At 48.8% G+C, this 21,231-nt stretch overlaps 11 protein-coding genes across 11 annotated transcripts; 10 read left to right on the plus strand and 1 right to left on the minus strand.

The window, feature by feature from the left end:
* Positions 1-215: 215 nt before the first annotated feature.
* Positions 216-1,284, plus strand: BT62DRAFT_902080 (uncharacterized protein; the record flags this gene model as incomplete). Its single annotated transcript, XM_043183481.1, has 5 exons — positions 216-356; positions 408-563; positions 617-747; positions 806-944; positions 997-1,284. 5 exons carry the CDS (start codon positions 216-218, stop codon positions 1,282-1,284), a joined length of 855 nt encoding a protein of 284 aa, XP_043037313.1.
* Positions 1,285-1,750: 466 nt separating this feature from the next.
* On the plus strand, positions 1,751-4,704 carry BT62DRAFT_315955 (kinase-like protein). The gene is made up of 10 exons (XM_043180480.1): positions 1,751-1,953; positions 2,005-2,419; positions 2,469-2,574; positions 2,627-2,791; positions 2,841-3,110; positions 3,157-3,486; positions 3,541-3,772; positions 3,832-4,013; positions 4,068-4,132; positions 4,191-4,704. The coding sequence occupies exons 1-10, from the start codon at positions 1,901-1,903 to the stop codon at positions 4,404-4,406; spliced, it is 2,034 nt and encodes a 677-aa protein (XP_043037314.1). The 5' UTR covers positions 1,751-1,900; the 3' UTR covers positions 4,407-4,704.
* Positions 4,705-4,862: 158 nt separating this feature from the next.
* On the plus strand, positions 4,863-5,971 carry BT62DRAFT_1078282 (uncharacterized protein; the record flags this gene model as incomplete). Its single annotated transcript, XM_043179375.1, has 3 exons — positions 4,863-5,091; positions 5,225-5,704; positions 5,791-5,971. The coding sequence occupies 3 exons, from the start codon at positions 4,863-4,865 to the stop codon at positions 5,868-5,870; spliced, it is 789 nt and encodes a 262-aa protein (XP_043037315.1). The 3' UTR covers positions 5,871-5,971.
* Positions 5,972-6,084: 113 nt separating this feature from the next.
* Positions 6,085-7,202, plus strand: BT62DRAFT_934772 (uncharacterized protein). The gene is made up of 4 exons (XM_043186781.1): positions 6,085-6,386; positions 6,436-6,690; positions 6,744-6,824; positions 6,874-7,202. Exons 1-4 carry the CDS (start codon positions 6,107-6,109, stop codon positions 6,975-6,977), a joined length of 720 nt encoding a protein of 239 aa, XP_043037316.1. The 5' UTR covers positions 6,085-6,106; the 3' UTR covers positions 6,978-7,202.
* A 1,802-nt stretch (positions 7,203-9,004) lies between these two features.
* Positions 9,005-10,449, plus strand: BT62DRAFT_971994 (uncharacterized protein; the record flags this gene model as incomplete). The annotated part of the gene is made up of 3 exons (XM_043189049.1): positions 9,005-9,307; positions 9,358-10,265; positions 10,326-10,449. The coding sequence occupies 3 exons, from the start codon at positions 9,005-9,007 to the stop codon at positions 10,447-10,449; spliced, it is 1,335 nt and encodes a 444-aa protein (XP_043037317.1).
* A 463-nt stretch (positions 10,450-10,912) lies between these two features.
* On the plus strand, positions 10,913-11,394 carry BT62DRAFT_934773 (uncharacterized protein). Its single transcript, XM_043186782.1, has one exon. The coding sequence runs from the start codon at positions 10,974-10,976 to the stop codon at positions 11,127-11,129; it is 156 nt and encodes a 51-aa protein (XP_043037318.1). The 5' UTR covers positions 10,913-10,973; the 3' UTR covers positions 11,130-11,394.
* BT62DRAFT_316066 (uncharacterized protein) lies at positions 11,226-12,652 on the plus strand. Its single transcript, XM_043180481.1, has 2 exons — positions 11,226-12,407; positions 12,474-12,652. Exons 1-2 carry the CDS (start codon positions 11,373-11,375, stop codon positions 12,531-12,533), a joined length of 1,095 nt encoding a protein of 364 aa, XP_043037319.1. The 5' UTR covers positions 11,226-11,372; the 3' UTR covers positions 12,534-12,652.
* A 1,826-nt stretch (positions 12,653-14,478) lies between these two features.
* Positions 14,479-15,427, plus strand: BT62DRAFT_829825 (uncharacterized protein; the record flags this gene model as incomplete). Its single annotated transcript, XM_043182399.1, has 3 exons — positions 14,479-14,743; positions 14,802-15,263; positions 15,315-15,427. Coding segments are annotated over 3 exons (840 nt in total), but the record flags the coding sequence as incomplete, so codon positions are not given.
* A 731-nt stretch (positions 15,428-16,158) lies between these two features.
* BT62DRAFT_972000 (uncharacterized protein) lies at positions 16,159-17,875 on the plus strand. Its single transcript, XM_043189050.1, has 6 exons — positions 16,159-16,411; positions 16,466-16,672; positions 16,720-16,826; positions 16,878-17,037; positions 17,091-17,477; positions 17,524-17,875. The coding sequence occupies exons 1-6, from the start codon at positions 16,187-16,189 to the stop codon at positions 17,674-17,676; spliced, it is 1,239 nt and encodes a 412-aa protein (XP_043037321.1). The 5' UTR covers positions 16,159-16,186; the 3' UTR covers positions 17,677-17,875.
* A 779-nt stretch (positions 17,876-18,654) lies between these two features.
* Positions 18,655-19,239, plus strand: BT62DRAFT_1008898 (uncharacterized protein; the record flags this gene model as incomplete). The annotated part of the gene is made up of 2 exons (XM_043177497.1): positions 18,655-18,740; positions 18,804-19,239. The coding sequence occupies 2 exons, from the start codon at positions 18,655-18,657 to the stop codon at positions 19,237-19,239; spliced, it is 522 nt and encodes a 173-aa protein (XP_043037322.1).
* An 888-nt stretch (positions 19,240-20,127) lies between these two features.
* BT62DRAFT_316138 (uncharacterized protein) lies at positions 20,128-21,175 on the minus strand. Its single transcript, XM_043180482.1, has 4 exons — positions 21,110-21,175; positions 20,978-21,055; positions 20,754-20,925; positions 20,128-20,702 (listed from the first exon to the last, which is right to left on the minus strand). The coding sequence occupies exons 1-4, from the start codon at positions 21,122-21,124 to the stop codon at positions 20,209-20,211; spliced, it is 759 nt and encodes a 252-aa protein (XP_043037323.1). The 5' UTR covers positions 21,125-21,175; the 3' UTR covers positions 20,128-20,208.
* Between the last annotated feature and the right edge of the window lie 56 nt (positions 21,176-21,231).

Consider the following 21,231-nt stretch of genomic DNA (forward strand, 5'->3'; position numbering starts at 1 on the left):
AAGTGTCGTCACCGCTCAACCCTTCTTCCCCCAGACCTGAATGCCGACGGCGAGGGCATTCAGTACCAACGCTCAAAGAGCTGCCTGCCATCCCGCCATTATCTGCCTCTACCTCATCACTGGCCACCACCATTCTGAGAGACAGAGAGTCTTCCTCGTTCCGCTCGCGGCCTCTATCCATGTCGTCAGGTGTCATTGACGAGTCCGTTTGGAAAATGTCTGTCGGAACGCCCACATCTCTTGGAGAATTGGCGTCGACATCGTTGGACAAAGACGAGTTCATTCCGAAGGAATCGCCGAAGCGCAGACATGCATTGCCCGCGGAGCAGAAGGAGGGTTGGGTTCCGACTAGACAGGTGAAGATCCTGCCATTTGGAACGTAACGGTATTGCTTACGATGACTTAAGCGCGTGGATCGAGCGGAATCATCGATCCTGGGTAATGCACTCGATGTTGGCCAGAAAGTACTGATGTTGGGCGAAGTCTTCCTTGAATTTGCTCCAGTTCCAGTCCTGGAAGATATCGCGGGAATGCTGCTTCAGATATGGGACACCCTGCAGCTGGTAGATATATGTAATCTGCTTTCCTTCATTCATACCATCTCACTGGCTCTTAGATGAATCGTTTGCAATGCCTACGTCTGACGGAACGCTGTGCAAATATCCTTTTGTCGATTCGACAGGAAATACATGAAGCTGGTGACATGGTCAGCACTGAGTTGACCCTTCCTATGTCGAAGCTTGCACTGTACGTTCTTCTTCGTGCCCTACGATTGCCGTGTAATCAATTTACGTGAAATCTTTAGCGCATTTAGCAGGGTCCGGGTTCTTCTTGAGAACCTCATTAGTTTTTCTTCCCTCAAGGCCCATGTTAAACGAAAGCAGATTTTAAAGCAAATGGCGGCCTGCAATTCCAGACTACAGGACGCTATGGGAATGTTTAATGTACGTGCTAGCTACAGACACTCATTTGTTTCCTGTTAATTCGTTTTTTTAGATCTCGATCCAAATTCGTACCCTCAAGCATCTTCAGGAGTCAAACGAGGAAAGGAAGAAAGAAGCAGAGGTCATCATTGAGTCTCTGAGGCGGTACAATGCCCTTCAACCCACAGGCATACGGGAAGAGGAAACTACCCCCAAGCCGCCTGGCCTTCTCGGCCTCCCGAGTACTGGTTCCCGTACATCGCTCAACACTGGCCCTTTCAAATCTCCTTTATCTCGGTCACTCTCTTCCACATCTGAATATCACTCTCGGTCTACCCCTCTGCTCCCGGCATCTAGTTGATGAGGCCGATGCTGAGGGTCATGGTGTAGGCAGTGATGGTCCTTCCCCAGCAACGTTGTCAAAGGAAAGAGGGAAGGAAGTTGCGACTGATGACGCCGAATCTGTTTCCAGCACCGGGCACAATCGTGGTGAGTTGATCAAGATGGCGAGGAGGATTAGTATGCAGGGGATGGAAGATGTCTCGCCTGTCGCCGGAGTTCGAGTGACAGTAGTACAGACAGCAGGAGGAAATGTCAAGAAATTTCTTCCATGGAGAGAGAAGATATGTTGGATCAAGAGTTTATCGAGATTGGTATCAATGCATTGTGTAAGACTACTATGAATATGGACTTTAGTAGTGCATGTAGGCATTCCTTGTTGAAGAGCAATAATTGCAATGCTCTATTCCCAGCATGACAGAGTTTCAATTGAAGGAACATGAGTAGAACATGTGGAATTATGACATGTATTGTAATTATGTAATCAATCTTGCTTTACTTGCATTCACACAGATATCCATGGTCGCAGGGCTGCGCCTCGAGACCTTGGATTCAGGACCGCTCGATTCTTGAAGAATCTCGCTTGACATCACAACGTTGCCGTGTTACGCTATCTGAATTCTTACACATTGTGGCGAATGAGTCAAGGTTCGAAAGTAAACTTGAATCTACTAAGTTGGACCATCACTCCGTAGGCGTTTTCGTTATTCTGAAACCACATTTGGCTGACATGCTGGCGTAGTTATGAAGTCGACGACGAGGGAAAGATCGGGGGCTCGTCCTCTGATGTTTATAGGGGAACGTGGCTTGAACAAACTGTGGCTATCAAGGTTGTTGCAGAGACGACTCCAAGAAATCTATTCATCCGAGAGGTCGGGATCTGGAAGACGCTGCAACACCCGAACGTACTGGAGCTATATGGTGCCAGCAGTGCGAGTGGTGATCCACCGTGGTTCTTCGTCAGTCCCTATCTGAAGAACGGAACGTTGGTGGAGTTCTTGCGACGGGTGGACGGGGGCACGACTGGAGGATTATCCGATTCGCGGAATTCTATGGGTGCTGGCTGGAAGGGATGGGACCTTCTAAAGTTCATGCATGAGGTCGCCGAGGGAATGGCATACCTGCATAGTAACGGCGTGTTGCATGGAGATCTCAAGGTTGTCTTCTATTTATTGGTTTTGACCCCAATCGATGACCATTTAACAGGCATCTAATGTTCTTGTCGATAATGGGCTTTGCTGCGTCATCTCTGACTTTGGTCAGAGCGAGATGAAATCGGAAGCCTGTCGCATCAGTGGGATGCCCCTGCCTTGTAAGTTTCGATGTTGTGAACTCTGAATCCCGCACTCATCATTACTCTACAGACGGCACATTGAGGTGGCAGGCGCCGGAATTGATGATGGGTCTAAGCCAGCTGACTACTGAGATGGACGTGTATGCATTTGCGATGTGCTGTATCGAGATTCTGTCCATGGGACGAATGCCCTGGCCATTCATGGATGATTATGCCGTTAGGAATTTGGTCCTTGGTAAGTTACTCTAAATCTACCCCTAAAAATGTCCTAATAATTGTACCAGTGAAAGATTCTCGTCCCGATATTCCATCGACGCATTTCAGTACTTCAGCTTTGCAAGACTTGATTGGAACATGTTGGCAGAGGGAGCCGTCCCTGCGTCCAAACTTCTCCACGATCGTTCAAGAATTGAAGCAGATGCGAAAAAGCTCGGAATTACCTGAGGTCGTCTCGCTAAAATTCCCTGAATGGCGGGACAACGAAAGTTTCGAGTTCCGTGTCTCGCGTCCTAGCCCCGACATGCATCCTGTACCTTTGTTACCTGGCACGCCTCGTGAGTCTCTAAATCTCTTGGCGGGATTTTTCTCATCCATTTATAGCTCGCGACTTGACTCTCGGTCCGCTGCAAGGTTCTCCTTCAGCATCATTCCGTACCGCTCGAGACATGTCGGCCTCACCTCCAATGCCGTCTCTTCCGTTCCGAGAGGCTCCCATGAATGTCCACATGCCTGAACCCATGGCATACATTTCGTCAGCGCCTTCGAGCCACGCTTCTTCCACTGCCGAGTCGACCACCCCCAGTTTCCAGTCAGAAGATGAAAGCATTCGCAATATGATGGAATACGACGGTTATGATTCTCCACCCGTTGCTGAAGCCCGGGATGAACGCAGGTACAGGCTACTTTTGACCCACGAGTTCCATCCGTCTCGTAGGTTTTGACGTCTAGATGCATCATTTGAAATAGGCTAATCTTTGGGCACAGTCACCCTGCCATTATGGACCCCGTCTCAGGTGTACCTCGGCGCTGTTGGATACTTACAGAAGCCAGAGGGTGCCTTTGTAACCTTGTTCAACTGTGTCAATCCAGAGAAATCGCCTGATGAGCATCCGGTTGGGATGTCGTCGGTACATGGATATGGCGAGGTTACGGTGCAGATTCACCGGCCAGACCAGCGTAGCGCCGCCCAAAAGGATGCTTTTCCTAGCACATCTTCGTGAGTAATATACCTATTGACGATCAAGCACCGCGTCATTGATATCATTGTTCTTCTAGGCGACGATATTCCCACCCGCTTCGTGCCGGACATAAGACCGCATTTCTGCACACGGAGACAACAGTTTACACATATGTTGAGAACCTAGATGCGCCGAGGAAGTGGTTCAAGGCTAATGTTGACGAGATCCTGGCGACATACGGAACCCAACATCGTATCCAGAAGGAGGACCTCTTCCTGGGTAGGTGGTTCTAGATCTGTACCCGTAGTGCCTTATTCTGAGCTAGCCATTTAGTTATCGGAACATTAACTACTCCCGATTATGCGTTGTTTGTCAGTCATGGACATCCAGATGGGCAAGTGCGTTATCTGATTAATTGTTTAGCGTTATCATTTACTGACGCGACGTTCGCAATAGGCCTACTTTGATGTTCTCCCTCCTGGAAATGGTCAGCCGTGGGGTGTGATCAAAACCGACAACGAGGTTCCCTCTGAACTCGGTGGTCCTTCTTATCACGAGGACCTTCCTTTCGTGTCTACCAGCAAGATATCCAGAAACGGCTCTCGGGATGCCACCGTTCTCATCGCTCGACTACGCTTTAAACCTGACGTTTTAGAACCGACGTCAATGTAATCTACTCAGATCAGTCTGCATTCCTGCTCCCGCCTCCCATTCTTCAATCTAGCATCAGAAACACACCATACGTGTGGAATCATGACTTCTCGCATTTTACGGACTTAGAGCATATCTTACTTTGGCATTACTTATTATTGATATCCACTGCATTCGCATCCTTGTGTCCAATTACCAGATTCAACAATTGTATCTAGATTGTAATATGCCAAATCACCTGTAACCTGAAGAGATAGTTGTTGCACCAGCTGTCGACTCTGTGAACATGATGAGTAGGGAAGAGTGAAAGCGATGCCGTATTAATGCGTATTTGTTTCTCCTTCGCATTTCCGGTTCGGACTGAACGAATCAGGTGATCGTGACACGAAATGGCTCCTTACACGAAATAGCCTGCCCTAAAGTGGCAAAATCAGTGCTTGCGACAGGGGCGCCATCTTTTACTGACAACGACGCACCATGACCATCCTATTACCTGCCGAATCCGAGTCTGAATTGCTTTTGGCGAACAACGCTCCCATCTCTCCCTCCAATTTCTATGGAGAATCTAGTGCTCGACGTTCTTCACGGCTGAAAATGTCCAGCGTAGCAAGATTGCCCCTGAAGCGCCCAGCATCGACAACTGTGGAGACAGATGCCTCAGTGAAGATTCTGAAGAAGCAGACATTGGATGAGAAGAAAGCCCTGCGTGGCTTGTATATTCGCGATATTATTCATTGCTGATAAAAGACTTGGAGAATACTATTTTGGTTCATGTGAAAAAGGGGGCTCGAGATGTTGCAATGGTTAACTGTCTTCGGGCTCATTGCGACTGCCTTGAGCCTCTGCTGCCATCCCTCACCACGTTCGAACATTTATCGACTCTGTACTCGCATCACCTGCGTTTACTTCCTCCCCTGCCTCCTCTACGGAATCTCCCCTCAATAGGTCTCCACAGTTTCTACCCCGCCGTCGTAATACTGTGAACGACGCGGATACAACTGTTGCTCGTGCCCGTCTCGCAGAGAATAGGCCTACGCCGCGCACTCCCGCACGCCGCCGTGACGTCGTGCCACCGAGAACGCTCACTGACGAAAAGCGGAAGCAACGGCACGAACTACCTTTTTTTACTGAGGAACAAGAGGCGGCTTTGCGCGATTGGAAGGAAACTGTTGCTCCGTGGGATCGTCGTCGCAAGGCCATCGCGAAAGCGGACGCAGAGCTGTACTGGTATCACTTCTTTTGGTTCATCGTCGTGTTGAACTGGTCAATCATATCTGTCTCCGTCGTTATTCTCTTTCAATTCGTATTCAGGTTTGGACGTCGGCAGCTACTATCTTCCTCCTTTCTCCTCTCACTGTTTTGTTTCATTGCTCTCTCATTGTTCTGTCCGAAACATTTTTACTAGAGCATCCATTTTATCAACGGGGGTGTATATCGCTCCACCCCGAATGCATCCAACTCGTTCATCGTACTTCGCATTATTAATCCGTCCACAGGTTGTTTACCGTCAATTCCTTCCACTGCATTACCTAACCATACACAACACACAATCTTTCAGTATTGTATCATTAGATTTTTCCGTACCCAAATCCTCTGTATCTGTATAGTATCTACTAGACAGGACTCAAAAAATGGAGTTGGTTTGTTACTTGGTCCGGAATAATTAAATAACTAATTATTCTACCACCATCGCGGTCAAGCCATATTTCAATCAATGACCAATGTCGGAGCCTGGTCCGTCCGCTTCGACAACCAGTGCCAGTCGTGGTAGAGGCCGAGGAAAATCCAGGGGTGGCTTAGGAAAATACCTACGTGCTCGTGGTCGAGGGCGTGGATATGGTCGACCAGCGGAATTCCACCAACGGCTGGTCCTAGAGGACGAGGCAGCAGTCGAGGAAGACGATGAAGAAAAGGCCGAGAGGGAACGCAAGTTCTCCAAGCGGCATCTGGGCACCAATGCAGACAGATACGCTGAGCCAGACCCAGAGCTCGATTCCGATGGTGCGTCGCTTTCGTGCATATCACTGATTCGCGTCCTGATTTTCGCTAGGCGAACCAATAATCGAACCAGAAGTGGACCTGTCATCGTTCCTGCAGCGACAAAAGTTGTCCGACAACCCGGGGTCGTCGCTGCAAACAATACCACCCGATAACAACGATGACATAGATCATTCCCTAGCGCATATATCTTCCCGTGGTATAGGGTCAGAGGCACCGTCGCGCAAAGGAAAAGTCGAGCAGATTGTATGGGACGACGAGCTTGATGAATTGTCAAGGGAAAAGGCAGTAGCTGACGCTAATCGAGGTTCGGTTTTCCTTTATAATAACGATACTGTACATTCACTCAGCCTTAGTTAGACCTGAAATCTCGTTTTCGCGCCAAATCCGAACGACTCCGGAAGAAGCCCACTGCCCCTACTGCTCGAGAAAGAAAACAAGGCGAGTCACAGAATTTTGTGTCGTAGGATGTGGGACTGAGTTTTTTCAGAGGCTTCTTACGTCAGTGCTCCAGCGTTACCGCTCCCTGAAGGCGCTGCGCCAAAGGACCCCAAAGCGGATATGGAGGATTTCCTTGATAACCTTTTAGGCTGATTATTACTCGTCGGGACAGAGAGAGGACTGGCATCACAAAGCTACATACTTTTATGCGATTCACTGTTATCTGCCTTCGACCCCTCTTCCAGTACCTAGCGAGCCAAGAAGCTATACTGCTACATCATGTTTGTTACGACGTCCATCTTTTTTCGTACAAGGGTCGTTGGATATAGCAACAGATGCATGAAGCTGCACTTGACCCTGGGTCAGCCCTGAACCCATCGTTGCCCTTTTACTGTCACGCTTGGATGTTGTGGGTCTTGCGTCAGCGAGCGTGCGAAGAGGAACGGTTCCAGTACTAATCTGCCAGCTACATCGCGATCTTCACTTCATAGAGACCGTGCCTTTGTACTCTTTTCCTGGGCCCCGAGTGTTCTGGCATTCAGAAGATGAGACGTAGAATGCTGAGTGTTCGGAGCACGTTTGGTGCGGATTTTTGTACACCCGTAGTGGCGCGCCGCCTCGGAAAAACTATCGATGTCCATGTGATTTCGCGGGCCCTGAAACCCCTGTTTGAGGGCAACATCTGGATAGGGAGGAGACATTGACCATCCATGCGGGTTTATCACGTATTGCCGGTGCGTATGAGGCAAAGGTGTTGGCCGGCTTGAGGAGATTATTTCCAGATTTCCCTATCGTCATTCAGGCTCGCAGCCATTTTACCTAAGCGATGCATGCCCGTGTAAAAATGGTCTCCATGATCGTCGCAAGTGTGTGTCGCATCTCATATAGCTTATTCTCACTCACTCATATTTCGCGGATTTTCCCATGAGCTTGACTTTCAAAAACTCCAACCTTGTCGTCGCCTCTTGACTACGGTATTTCCGAGAAGAGTTGGCGCATGGCCTCACACATCAAATTTCAGACACCCTCATTTTTAACGTAAGTTAGACTCGCTAAGATTTGAGCACTGGTTTCTAACGCGCATATTTAATCATTTATATTAGGCGTTCAGCCGTTGTGAAGCGAATGCCGAAGCCCAGGTCCTCACCGGGTGAGATGCCTAACTGGTGCTTAACCTAGTTCCTACCAATAATCCATAAGGAAGTCTTTTTTGAAGCAAGCCCGACCTCGCAAGCTGTACGGATTTTACGCTGTACGTACGCAGCTGACTGAGCACCTCAGGAAAATGTGTTTAGATTACTCAATCAATGATGACTCAAATGTTTGAATGGAATTTGGACAAGGCATTTTGGGTCAAAGTAGGAAAGGAGAGCACGCTGTCGGATGTGTGTCATTATGGATCATTAGCTGCGCGGATGACCCTCTTCGCTTTTGGCTTGCTGAATTGGTCGCAGTGGCGCAAAACCTCCCAATCTCCATTTCAAACCGCGTTCGGTACTTATAAGTGGTTTCTCTAAGAAGAAATGTTTATTAACCGAAAATAATACCCGGCTGTTCCTTGGTCTCTATGGTCTGTGTCCATAGTCGCTATCTGATCCCCTTCAAGATATGGTAGTGGTGTTCCTTCAGGTATGCAATGGAACGCGCTGATAACGGTGGATTGATATGTTTTTCGTGTCTACAGGTAACGATGATTATTACCGAGTGCAATCGTGCCCATGAAGGAAAGAATAATGCTTTGGCACTGCTGCGTTACCATGGATATAAAACGGCGCGGACTTGTTTCAAAAATCGCGGGCTCGGACTATCTACGATTTCGGCTCCAGAGGCTCTTCACCCATACATTCGCCGGAACTCAAATCTCAACGGCCAGTGGTGCAGCAGTACAAAATTTGAATTCATTGCCTCGTCTGGTCCCCTTTCCCCTCATCGACTCCTCCGTCATGTTCTTCCGACCCACTTTTTCTCGCAGGGACTCTATTCTACTAATGCTGGGAGTGCTGTTGACGCGTCTCCTCGCTATCGTTCTCTCTCAGTCTTTCTCGGATAATAATATCGATATCAATTCCCATCTCCAACACGTTCACGATGTTCTCCTGCCTCCTCCATCCTCGAGAGAAGATGTTTCGCCTGAGGTGACCCAGCCGGGCGAAATTGCTATGATGACTGCGGAATCTTCGATGCCATTGCAGATTGTCCACGGTGATCTACCACACACATCCATCGTGCATCATGCTCCCGGATGGACGCTCTTCAGAAATCTGTACATGTCTGACGGCACCCTATTCCTTCTCTCTTCGAATCGCTCCTTCCCCGAGTTCCGTCTAATGACCAGCTCTGGCGTGCCCATGAAGAACACGCCAGAAAATGCAGCGTTAAGCGAGCCAACATCCCAGCACATGAATTACATTACTCCTTTAGAGGCTCAGCAACGTTGGGGAGGAGCGACAAAAAATCGCGTATCAACTGTGGAAGGCAATACGGTATGTTTCTTGAACTCAGTTGATTGCCTTGTCTCACGTCACGCTCCTAGCTTCTCGTAAACGAATCGAGTCAATTCCTGGGACACTTCTATCACCTAGTCGCTGAGCTCTTTTTCGGCGTACAAGCCTTCTGGCACGGGGCCTTCTCGGTAGCTTCCGCTGCTAATACTAATTCTGCGAAATTCACCCATCCCGCTCCGCCCACATTGGACCGTGTTATATTTGCCAATAGTGATGGGAATGGGTGGCGTGACTACTCTGGATTCAACGCGTACTTTATGCGCGCAGCGTTCCCCTCGCTTGCCATTGAAGATAAGCAGGAGTGGGAGGATCGAATAGCAGCTACCTCGGGATCGTCTGTTGATCGTGCATGGCATTTCCCGCTTGTTCTCCTCACTGATCGGAGTGCTTCCCATCGCGGTGCGCTGTGCGGAAGTCAGACTCAACGGATTGCATCCGAGGCCTGGCAATACATGCGCGAGCGCTCTCGGCTCATGGGGATCAAGGTCGGTGGGTGGTGGGAGCCCGTTCGTGCGTCTGTGTTGAAGTTCGCTGGTCTGGACGTCGTCAGGCGGGACGAGGACGACCTCCCGATGCCGGATAAGGTCGTCATCACGTATATCAGCCGGCAGGGTACATCGAGGAGGAGGCTCACGGATGAGGCGCATGACTCGTTGGTAACGGCTCTGCAAGAATTGGTTGAGAGGAAGAAGGAAGAAGGCTGGGAACTCAATGTGATACAGGCTGAGCGCATGTCGAGGGATGCTCAGCTACATGTTGCGGCCCGGACGACGATCCTCCTTGGAGTGCATGGAAATGGACTGACGCATCTTCTATTCATGCCCCCTACGAGGGTGTCCACGGTCATTGAGATCTTCTATCCTGGGGGATTTGCACACGATTACCACTGGACGACGCGAGCGCTCGGAATGTCGCATGTCGCGGTGTGGAATGATACGTTCGTGCTGATTATGTTTGTTCCTATTTGAATTGACGCTGATGCTGTGCTATGTACCAGTTTTTACACGCATCCGAGCGAGCCTGATATTGACTACCCCGAAGGATTTCAAGGGGACTATATTCCGGTCCATGGACCAACAGTCGCCAAGATAGTTGAGGGCCGCATTGCAGAGAGATTTTGATGACATAAAATGTCCTGACCCGTTACTGAGTCCTGCTTATTATTGTTAACTACTATTCGATGGATTCTGAATTTATTTGCCGTACAGAAAAGTACTGGGTTGTCATGAAGTAATGAACATCCGAAGAGGGAAACGCGTGGCAACCGTTATCGATGGCCGTGTATTCTCTACAACACTTCCCGTTACAGTTCCCGACATACTTTAAGTTTGATTACTGCAGCGTGAGTGAAACCCTCAGATCTCGCCTCGTTCCTACATGATCCCTCTCCTCTGGCCTTGCATGAAAGTAAGTCGTTTGTCGTTTGTCGTTCGCCTGAATCAAGAAAAGTGTGGGTTTTTCGACAGATGGATATTTTTCACCGTGATTAACATGGTGACACATATCAAGGTAATCGAGAGAGCAATACACGAAGGTGTCCTGAAATAGCAGGCATCATAGATATGCTTAAGCGCCAAGGAACATCCGGCCCTCCATCAAAGCATGAAAAAGACCCTGGAGCTCATTGCTTACCCCAATACTCACCATGGACGACATAGACGAGGCAACATCTGCTCTCATCGCCGAGCTCACACTCCAAGACATCACCGAAATATCGGGCACTCTCAAGGGAAAGCAGCGAAGCGACATAGCAAAAAGTGTTGGAGGATATCCGTACGTTTCATCTTATCTTACTTTTTGATCACACGCTCTATTTGCCTTATATATACTTACACCTCCTGTCGTTTCCCGATCACCTATATAGTCCAGCCGTTCCTATCTGTATGCTTCAGTCGCTTCACCCACGTTGTGCCCGACTGAGATACTCACATATATTCTTCTGTCAATAAAAAGTGATGAAGAGTATGCCTTCGACCTTCAGGCAGACTATTGGCGCGTGGAGCTGGATTTCCAGCTAGCGCGAAGCCTGAGCCGTGCCTTGGAGATGGATGAAAACTGGTTGACGGTAGCACAGGCTGGCGAGGACGATCATAGATATGCGCTCGCACTGTCGAACGGTGCAGAGCTTCAAGCTCAGTCTGCGAATCAAAGGCTATTGGAGGATCCCGCTTTCATGAGAACGCTGGCCACACCCTCTCCCGACCCGGCGATCCGTGATGATGCCGTTTTCGAAAGGGATCTAGCTTCGACGATGACAGCGCCTCTCTCAACAAGACCGCCTTCCCCATCTACCTCATCCCAATGTGTTATATGCGGAGACCGTCTCCGAGCACAGCGTAGCTTCCGTGCCCCATGCGGAGATCAGTACTGTCATGGCTGCCTCCGGGACCTCGTCCAAGCCACTATCAGTGACGAATCACTCTACCCCGTCCGATGCTGCGGCCGACCTCTTGTCGAGAGGGATTTCTTGCCCCTTCTCCCTTCCGCTTTACGAACACGTTTCCAAATAAAGTCCAGAGAACTCGGAACGCCTGCGATGAGCCGCGTTTACTGCCAGAACCCCATCTGTTCGGCTTTCCTCGGTTCTTCAGAAGGGAGCGACGGCGATATGGTGTGTACAGCGTGCGGAACGGCTGTCTGCCCAGCATGCAAGCAGATCGCACATAGAAGAGAGAAATGCGTCGAAAACGCTGCGATTCAAGACTTGCGCGCGCTAGCTCGAGACCAGCAGTGGCAGACCTGTCCAGGATGTCACTCAATTATTGAGTTGAACTATGGCTGTTACCATATGACATGCAGGTGCCTCACGCAGTTCTGCTATGTTTGTGCGGTACCATGGAAGAATTGCTTATGCCGGCAGTGGGATGAAGGTCGATTGTATATCACTGCTCAGCGGAGGGTGGAAGAGGAAATGGGACCTCGCGCCGTGGCGGCTGCACCAGATATTTTCCAGCGAGAGGTGGAGGCAAGAGCAGAGCAACTCAGATCCAGCCACGACTGCGTTCGACACAGCTGGAGAAGAAGAAATGGGGGAGCGAGATGCGAAGAATGCTCTTGGTATTTGCGGGATTATCTTCTTGTAAGTTATGGTCCGAATTCAGCTGACAGTATCGAGCATGCTGACTCTGCATTCACTATGAATCAGGTCTGTCTCCATTGCGGAATAGCAGTATGTGTTCGCTGCAGTCGAAATCGGTTGTTGTGAAAGGGAAGAATGTCACTACCCTCGGTAGAGATTTTTGATAAAAGTTTGAGTTCTTGGTAGAATAGGTCCTTGTGTCAGGCGAACTGAATGAATTGTAGCAAATGGCTACTTGTGCACTGTGCAGTGAGGCTCCGGGAAGCTGCTGCCAAGGTTTGTCCGGAAATTAGCATATTTTAGACCCAAAAAAATGCGAAATTTGGCATATTTGAGAGATGTGAGAAGGGATCTGCCAGCGGTTTTAATCCTGCCAATGCCTCTGAGGATTCCCTTCGCGACCTTTGTGATGCATGTGATGCCGCGGGATTCGGTCTGGGTAACCAAAACACATTCGATGAAATGTACCGCAAGTCCAAAAAGCTCGATAACACCCAATTTTCTAGTAATGTCAACCTTCGGACTGCAATATCCTCGACCAGGCGCGGGCTGACCTAGTTGAAGGCCAAGACCAAATTGAGAAAGTTTTACGCTCTGAGCTGTACAAGCTGAACGTTTACTGTAGGAACATTTTGTGTTAGGATAACGAAAGCTAGGCTGACGTGTTGGATTTTTCAGGCGAAGGAGACTTTTTCGAAGGACACTCCTCGTGCTGAAAATATGATGGGATCTTTTGTCATTGTTTTCCCCGCTTCCCACCAGGGAGGGTCGCTCGTCCTTCGCCAAGACCGCCAAGAATGGGCGTTCAGCGGAGAACGGATGCTTGCTAAAAGTACTGCTGAGGCACCCGTTATTTCTTACGTCACATTCTATAGCGATGTCGAGCACGAAGTTCTCCCAGTCACATCGGGCGTCCGAGTGTCCTTGACTTATAATCTTTACCTCGAGGACAAACTCCCAGTTCTTGGCTTGCTCTCGAGCACCGAAAGACCTGTCACTTACCGCGTCAGAGACGCCCTTCAAAACCTTTTGGCAGCTTCGGATTTCCTTCCTGAAGGAGGCATGCTGAGGTTCGGTCTCCGTCATCAGTATCCCATCGCCATGTCGACAGACACTGAAAGAAAAGTGAATGAAATTTACGGAGACCCTAACGTTGATCGTCAGAGTCCGAGTGCTAGTAAATCCGAAGAAGAGGCAAAAGAACAATTCAGCCGGTTGGTCGATTACCCGAAAGGTGGCGACGCGAGCATTTTTCGGGCTTGCCGAAGCCTTTCCTTGGAGCCTAGCCTGCGCATCATCTACCGTCCGCGAGATCACGGTCTCGTATACATGTTGGATCATGTTGTTCGAGATATTGAAGAGCGGGGGGAGTTGGAGATCGATTACCTTGATTCCGAGCTGCAGAAGTGCGGAACATTGATATCAGCCACTGAGCACTGGGCGAGGCCTCTCCGCACTCATAAGGGGAGTGCAGCATTGGCAGAGATTGTCTGGGTCATCCCATTTAAGACGTTTAACCGTATGGATTCGAATTATGTCAGGTATGGGAACAACGCTTCTATGGGCTATCTATACTGCGATATTCGCCTTATTGTAAAAGTTGGAAAACCCGGAAACTGGGCAACTTGATGCCCTTTTTGGACATCTTCACGACGTTGTGCAGTACTTACTTAGCTAGGTTGGGAAATATTTTCCAGTCTACCCATTCCTACATTGCTGACTGGGTTGGAAGAAGTAAAATTGAGTAAAATCGTGCTTTCTACCCGTTTTATGACAACTCCTTGTAGCCTAAGCAGGCGAGCATCAATTGTCTCGGCACCGTCCGCAGCCTTTCAGTGACAGACTCAGTTGCACGCTTGCGCCTCTTCCACAAATTATCATGTTCGTCGCTTTACAACGTCCTGAAGTTGAAACCATCAAGAAGACTCTCACAGAAGTCAAGTTCAGTCATGGCTTGCATCAAGTTCCCTCGGACAAGTTAGTGCTCTTCTACACCAAGCAACACGAAGAAAGTCATGGAGTGTCTCAGTACGTCCATGTATGCCTCTTTGACACAATGCTTATTTCCCGAAGCTTTCTGAATCTGGCTAGCGCCACGGAAGAATCGCTTCAGGATCTCTGCAATGCTTCCGACCCTGCAAGTTTTGGTCTGGAAAGCAAGGACACGTTCGATGAATCATATCGTAAAGCAAAGAAACTAGATTCCACCCAATTCGCTTGTACTTTCGATCTCCAAGCTGCAGGCATACTTGATCGAGTACAAATGGACCTTGTCGAGGGATGCAACGAGAGTACGAAGGTTCTGCGCGCTGAACTGTACAAGTTGAATGCCTATGGTATGAATTTATTTGAATATTTGTTTCTGAACATGAATTTGAATCACTTGGGCCGTAGCTAAGGGAGACTTTTTCAAAGCTCACAAGGACACCCCTCGTTCCGAGAATATGATAGGTTCTCTGGTCATTGTCTTTCCTACCGCCCACAAAGGTGGCTCCTTTGTTTTACGTCAAGATGGCCAAGAATGGACCTTTGATGCTGTACAGATGCTTTCCGACAGTACGCCCGAGGTCCCAGTAGTCTCGCATGTTGCTTTCTACGGCGACGTAGAACACGAGGTTCACCCCGTAACTTCAGGCGTTCGTGTGACATTGGCGTACAATCTTTATCTCGAAGACAAACCTAACTTGACTGCCAATGCGCCTAGTGATCCCACAACCGACATCGTGAAGACTGCACTCCAAACCCTCTTGGCAGACGAAGCATTCCTTCCGCGAGGGGGTCTCCTAGGGTTCGGCCTGCGTCATCAGTATCCCTTTGCGATTTCAAAAAACCGCGGAATGAAGCCTAAAATCGATGGTAACCCAAATGAAGATTATAGTCACTATATCGACGACGACGAGCTTGTAGAAACGGGGCGGAATCGACTTCGCCAATTGGCGGATAGCCTAAAAGGCAACGATGCCAATATCTTACGAGCCTGCCGGGACCTTGGCTTGGACGCGAATATCCGCATTTTGTATCGACCTATAGGAGAGGGTATTGTCTACATGGTTGATCATGTCATACCTGATAAAGATGAGGGATTGTATGAGGGCAACGATCTTGAAGACGTCTTGCTCAGAAGAAGCGGTACTCTTGTATCGGCCCCTAAGGATTACGTGACGAATCAGTACAAGTGGTACAAAAACGTGGTGGAATTGCCAGAGATGGTTTGGTTGACTCCGATTACGATGTTCAACCGTACAAATTCCAGCTTCATTGCGTATGGGAATGAGGCCTCCGTGGGTTATCTGTATGGAGACGTCTGTCTCATCGTTAAAGTTGGGAGGCCCGGTAGTCGAACAGAAGATCGTAGTACATAGTAAGGTAGTGAGTGTGGTAGCCGAAGGACTTGCAGCAAGTTTCCATTTGCTGGACCATAGCGATATAAATTTCGCGATGCACAGAACCAGCTCCTCCGTGTCCGTCGGTATCGGTATGCGCTGTATCCTGTCTGCAATGGAAGGAAAAGACGAAGTAAAAACGTTATATAAATAAACGTTAAATTAGACAAAATGAATGAATGAATGACTTGACTCTCTACGGATGCGCACTTGGGCGGCTTGTACATTGAAGTAAAAATATTGCTCCGCTGCAAATTGCATTCCAAAAAAAAAAAGTTAGTACAAAGGTATGTTCGGCATATTCGGCACTATGGAAATTGACACTCCGAAACACGCTCCGACACGTGACGGAAATCATTCCAGCCGATGGCAAAGACGAGCTCGTCGTCGTCCTCGATGCCTACCGTGCTTACTTCAGTACCCTCGATGGGATCGCCATCGTTGGTGCAAGCGCCTGGCGACCCGGTCCGTGCTTCAGTTGGCCATTTGCTCTCTAGGGCGTACACGCTGCCCTGCTCGACTGCGGCACAAGCTTTTATCCAGCTTGTGCAGCCAACTTCACGATTTCAGCTGGCTCTCGACGTGTTGTTGCCTCTGCTGGACCCAAATACTTCATCGGAGGTAAGTCTGGTGTCGTCGGTACCGTTCATATAATCTGATGAACGTCCTTTACAGTTTGCCCAGCGGATCTTGGTCTCGTTTATCTTGTATTCTCTGTATGCTCCTCATCCTATCTCCATCAATCCGTTCAAATCTGTGCTCTTTGCTACTTTTGTTTATGAGCGAGAGAAAGCAGTCGCTGCTGCCAGCAAGGGCGACATCTCGGTCAATGAACAACTGGTCTGGGTGCTATGGAAAATTCTCAGAGGTGATGGAAACGACGTAAGTTTCGTACATGAAGAACGGTTCTTGTATTAATCAGGCTGTAGATTGGTCCTTATTCTCCAAGCACGCTGGCAAAATCGCCTCTACCGCCCAAACTTAGAGCGACTAATTTAATTCTCGAGGACGATATGTACAATAGCGAATCCGAAATGTGCGTGTGATGTTTCCTCCGTCTCTTTTGTCTCTGATTATTATTTTATAGAGACGATTATACCCCCCTATCACAACAGATTACCACGATCGCAACGACAAATACGACAGTGATCACTGCTGAGGAAGATGCTGCCAATGGGAGCATAGCTCACGCGATGAAGCTTCTGCTTGATGCCCGGGAACGAGTTTTAACTTTGTCTGAGCAACGGGTGGGTTACCCAACTTGCTAAACACGTCTGTTTCTTCATTACTTGTGCTGCAGGCTGTGATCCCATTCATTCATGCACTGGCTTCCTCACAAATGATCACTCCTCTGGATCTGGCACCTATAATCACTAATAATCCTAACCTTGCACATCCTCTCTTCGTTGCCCTCCTTTCAACTGGACCATCGGAGAGTAATCTACCTTCACCTTTCCTTGACATCTTGCCTTCTCTCCCTCCCACGCTCCCGGCGTTTGACTTGATGGGTCGTCTTCTACGTGATCCCACCATGTCCACCGGCGGTTCCGTTACCATTGCCGACCTTGTCCGCACCGAAGTGCTCGGTAGGTTTGTGCACGAGTGCATCGATTGGCTCGACCAGGTGGAGCTTCAGGAGAAGGAAGGACTCGTCAGCGATGACCGCTTCGCCAAGGGTGTCCAAAATGTAGGTTGCCTCCTCTTCTGTGCATGAGGATATTAACGCAAAACAGCTTTGCCGATTCTACATGTCCTTGATCAAGGTCACGCTGGTCGACGCTGCACTGGATGCCGATACTGCCGAAATGGCGCATTTTAGCTTACGTCACTCACGATTCGAAGAAGCCAACCACTTATATCGGGTTTTGGCTACTGGGCAGTCGTGATCTATCGTCTCTTCACTCTATGGTCATGGACTATGCTTATGTTTATGCCTCCGGACTAGCGTCGCCTTTTACACTGTACTGTACCACGTCCTTCAGCTACCGAAGATTGTATCTCAAGTCTCGCCACGCACACATGTACTCATGTACTCATGTACTCAATAATGGTCAATTATATGTCAATGTTACAAACATACGTCTCATCTCATCATTACACGGCACAACAAGGAACCCAAGTTGTTGTAGACCTTGAAGTCCTATAGACGGGGAACTAGAAATCAATGATGGCCCCCGTAGTAACCAAAACGGTAGACCGGAACCAAATTCTTTCCACCGAAGCTTATTGCGACTCAATACTAGGATCCATGTCAGGGCTTTTCGACGGTTTTATTTTCACATCAAGGTACTTAATAGCGCAGGTTGAATACGACTGTTCTTGGCATAATCACCCGTATGAGGTACTTCCCCCAACCTATGCTTTTCAATCTGTTCGACTTCCGGGCTGTCCGACTTCGACAACGAGACAAAACATCGCCGTATAGGTAACCGATAGAAGACTCGTTCCCATATGCGATGTAGCTCGACTTAGTCCGTAATCGGAGTAACCCAAACAACCTCTGGCAGCTTTATGGCTTTTTCATAATAGTCGAGCTGATTCTTGATATAATCGTCGGATGCCGACGCAAGAGTCCCACTTCCTTTCAGCAACATCTCCTTCCGTTCTTCGTCTGTAGGTAGTCAGTCGTTGTTGGCTGTAGAACAGGGAGTGGGATTGCGAGGAAGAGGGAGATGTCCCTCATGCAGTGAGCTGTAGCTACTTATATACTACACTACGTAGGTGGCATAACCATAATTGTAGTGTACAATTCAATGGACAATGGGAGTGATACAAGACCATGTAACCAAGCCAATGAGCAGAGTCTAGTGGCACCAAACCCCCTACACATCCCTATAATATCCCTCTTCCTGGCCCGGTATGATATGGTCAGTCATGTAGAAGACATCCCAGCCTCGGAGTCGGTAGAGAATATGAATGTTGGTGTCCAAGCCAAAGTCTCGACAGGCTCGTAGGCATCACTCCCTTTGAGGCTATCAACCCTGACGCAGTTGTGTGCACCCTTGCGTTACAGCTTTGTTCTTAGGAACATAGTCGTTGAAATCCTGTTCAGGGTCGCCGTAGAATTTAAACGAGTTCATGCCACGATCTTTGTGGACCGCGAAAGGGTAGTGGGCCCGCAGACCAAACTCCATCAGGCCTCCCTTGGGAAGGTATTTTTCATCTTTCAAAAGTTTTGGAGAGCCTTCCTCAAAAGGTCAGCTGGCGTAGGATTGCTAGAGGCTTCAGCGACAAGGGAGGGAACGGTCGCTTTCTTGTCTTCGAGATATAGATTATACGTTAGGGTTGCCCGAAGTTATGGGGAGAATCTCGTGCTCCACGTCGCTATAGAAAGCGACATACGATATTACCGGGACCTCGGGCGTACTGTCAGAAAACATGGCTCCTACTTCGCCAAAGCAGACCGTGATAGCTTGGTGGGGCAAAATTTGTTTATGGTCCACAACTGACTGCAAAGATGATGTCGAGATGGGGGGAATAACCGTAAGTGCCACTTAGAATACTTGGTCTACGCGTACAGTTGGTCAAAAATATCGCAAGGAAGTTGAATACAGCTCTGTGTAGCTGAGAAATAATAATGTATTGCCATGCTGCTGTCAGATCCCTGAGAACATCTCATGGGTTTAATACTGACATGGGGACGAGGAGATAAAAAGATAAGTATTTAGGATAGGTTGACGCTCATTGTCCATAGGTTGCCCGTAGTCAAAAATATCGCGGACGTCATGAATGATGTCGTTCCGGGGGAGACGAAATAAATAACAGAGGACAAAAACAAGAGATAAGGGAATCAGGCTACAGAAAGGGGAGGATGCTTGACGTCCATGCACTGCGTGATTAACCGGGTACACATCGATGAAGGAAGAAAAAGAGAACGAAGATAACCTGGCAGGATTGCACTGCATGAAGCGGAAGTGCATGAGCCTCACAGGTTACAGAAAAAGGGGGCCAATGCTTAACGTCGACCGCATAAGTAACTAAGTACGCATCGACGAAGCAGGCAAAAAAATGAGAAGGAGCACCAGGAAATATAAGAAGAGTATCTGAGCAGTCTTCGGAGACGCAAAGATGACAGTAGGTCCTGCTCGCTGGATGCCAGTGTAGCCAGGATATTTTGCAGCATTTCAACAAAGCGAATGTCATGTATGTGTGGCGCGAAGCTTCTCTTTCTTCGCATATCGTCGGGAGAAAATAAGGAAGAGGCTCAACTTGACCAACGACGGTAGAATAACGAAGAATGAAGGAGAATAACAGCATGGTCACCCAAAGAGGGCATAGGCAGTTGCTCCCAGAATAGTAGCTCAACAACCCGACCCCGCACCATGTACATCAGGAAAAGCGCAGGGGACAAGGGGTTGAGGAGCACCAGTTCGAAGAAGTTTCGGGAAAGGCGCCAGGGAAGGGCAAAGATATCTCTATTAAACGAATTTCTCGTCTGTTTTGGGGGACTCCTCCTTCTTTTCTACAGCGTTGACAGCATCTAATACTTTGCTCTCTACCTTTTCCGTGACGCTCTTTCCCCAGCCCATAGCCTCCCTGAGCTTCAGGCCCGTTGACTCTTGGATCTTGTCAACAGTCGTCTCCACGCCTGCATCGAACTTTTGCTTTCCGTTTGCAGCAGATTCCTGCAACATCTCCAAGCCCATCCTAGTGTGCGCGTTGGCGACGGCATGCTTCTGTGCAACAGTTGGGAAGTAGGTGTCTTCGAGCGAGCCAAGATACTCGGAGATGTTGGCGAACGTTTGTGGGAGGAAATGGTTCATGGAAAGGACGAATAATGTAGGCGGTAGTATTAGACGAGTGACTAACAAACGGTTTCGCGCTATTATGGATCCGCTGAGGGTTGCAATTCCCACATAGAGAATTCCTGGTGTTATGGATTCCGTAGGAGGGATGAGAGCTTTCACCCGACCTACACAAGTCGCTCAGCTTTCGTTAACACTGAAACGAAGCTATTAATCACTTTCAATAGCATGCTCGACACCAATCCACTTGGAAACTACGCCCTGAACTTGCGAATATGCGTCCGAGTATGTCTTGGTGAACTTCTTCCGGACCGTTCCGATTTGTATCTCGAGCGTTGAAGGGGTGTCCAGCAACACGATATCGGGGGAAGAGATAGGGTATATGGGCAGCTAGATACAGCCTGTAAAATAGAGAATATACAGATAAAATGAAAGAATGCACCTTGTCTCTTTCCTTCTCAACTAGCACCACCACTGTCCCCCCCACCAAGGGTGCTGCCTTCAAAAGGGACCTCCTTATCTGAATGTGAGTAAGTAAACGGCGCAAGATGGGTCTGGATAGGCAGCAACATACTAGTGTGGCAGACATGAAGGCAAAAAGTATCGTATGTGACGGCGGAATGCGTCTTGTGGTCTGGACGGCCATGGCAAACACAGGCATATAGCGGCAACTCCGCACCGATTCCCGAACAACTG

This window comes from Guyanagaster necrorhizus (assembly GCF_019112545.1).
Source record: "Guyanagaster necrorhizus MCA 3950 unplaced genomic scaffold BT62scaffold_21, whole genome shotgun sequence".
NCBI classification, from domain to species: domain Eukaryota; kingdom Fungi; phylum Basidiomycota; class Agaricomycetes; order Agaricales; family Physalacriaceae; genus Guyanagaster; species Guyanagaster necrorhizus.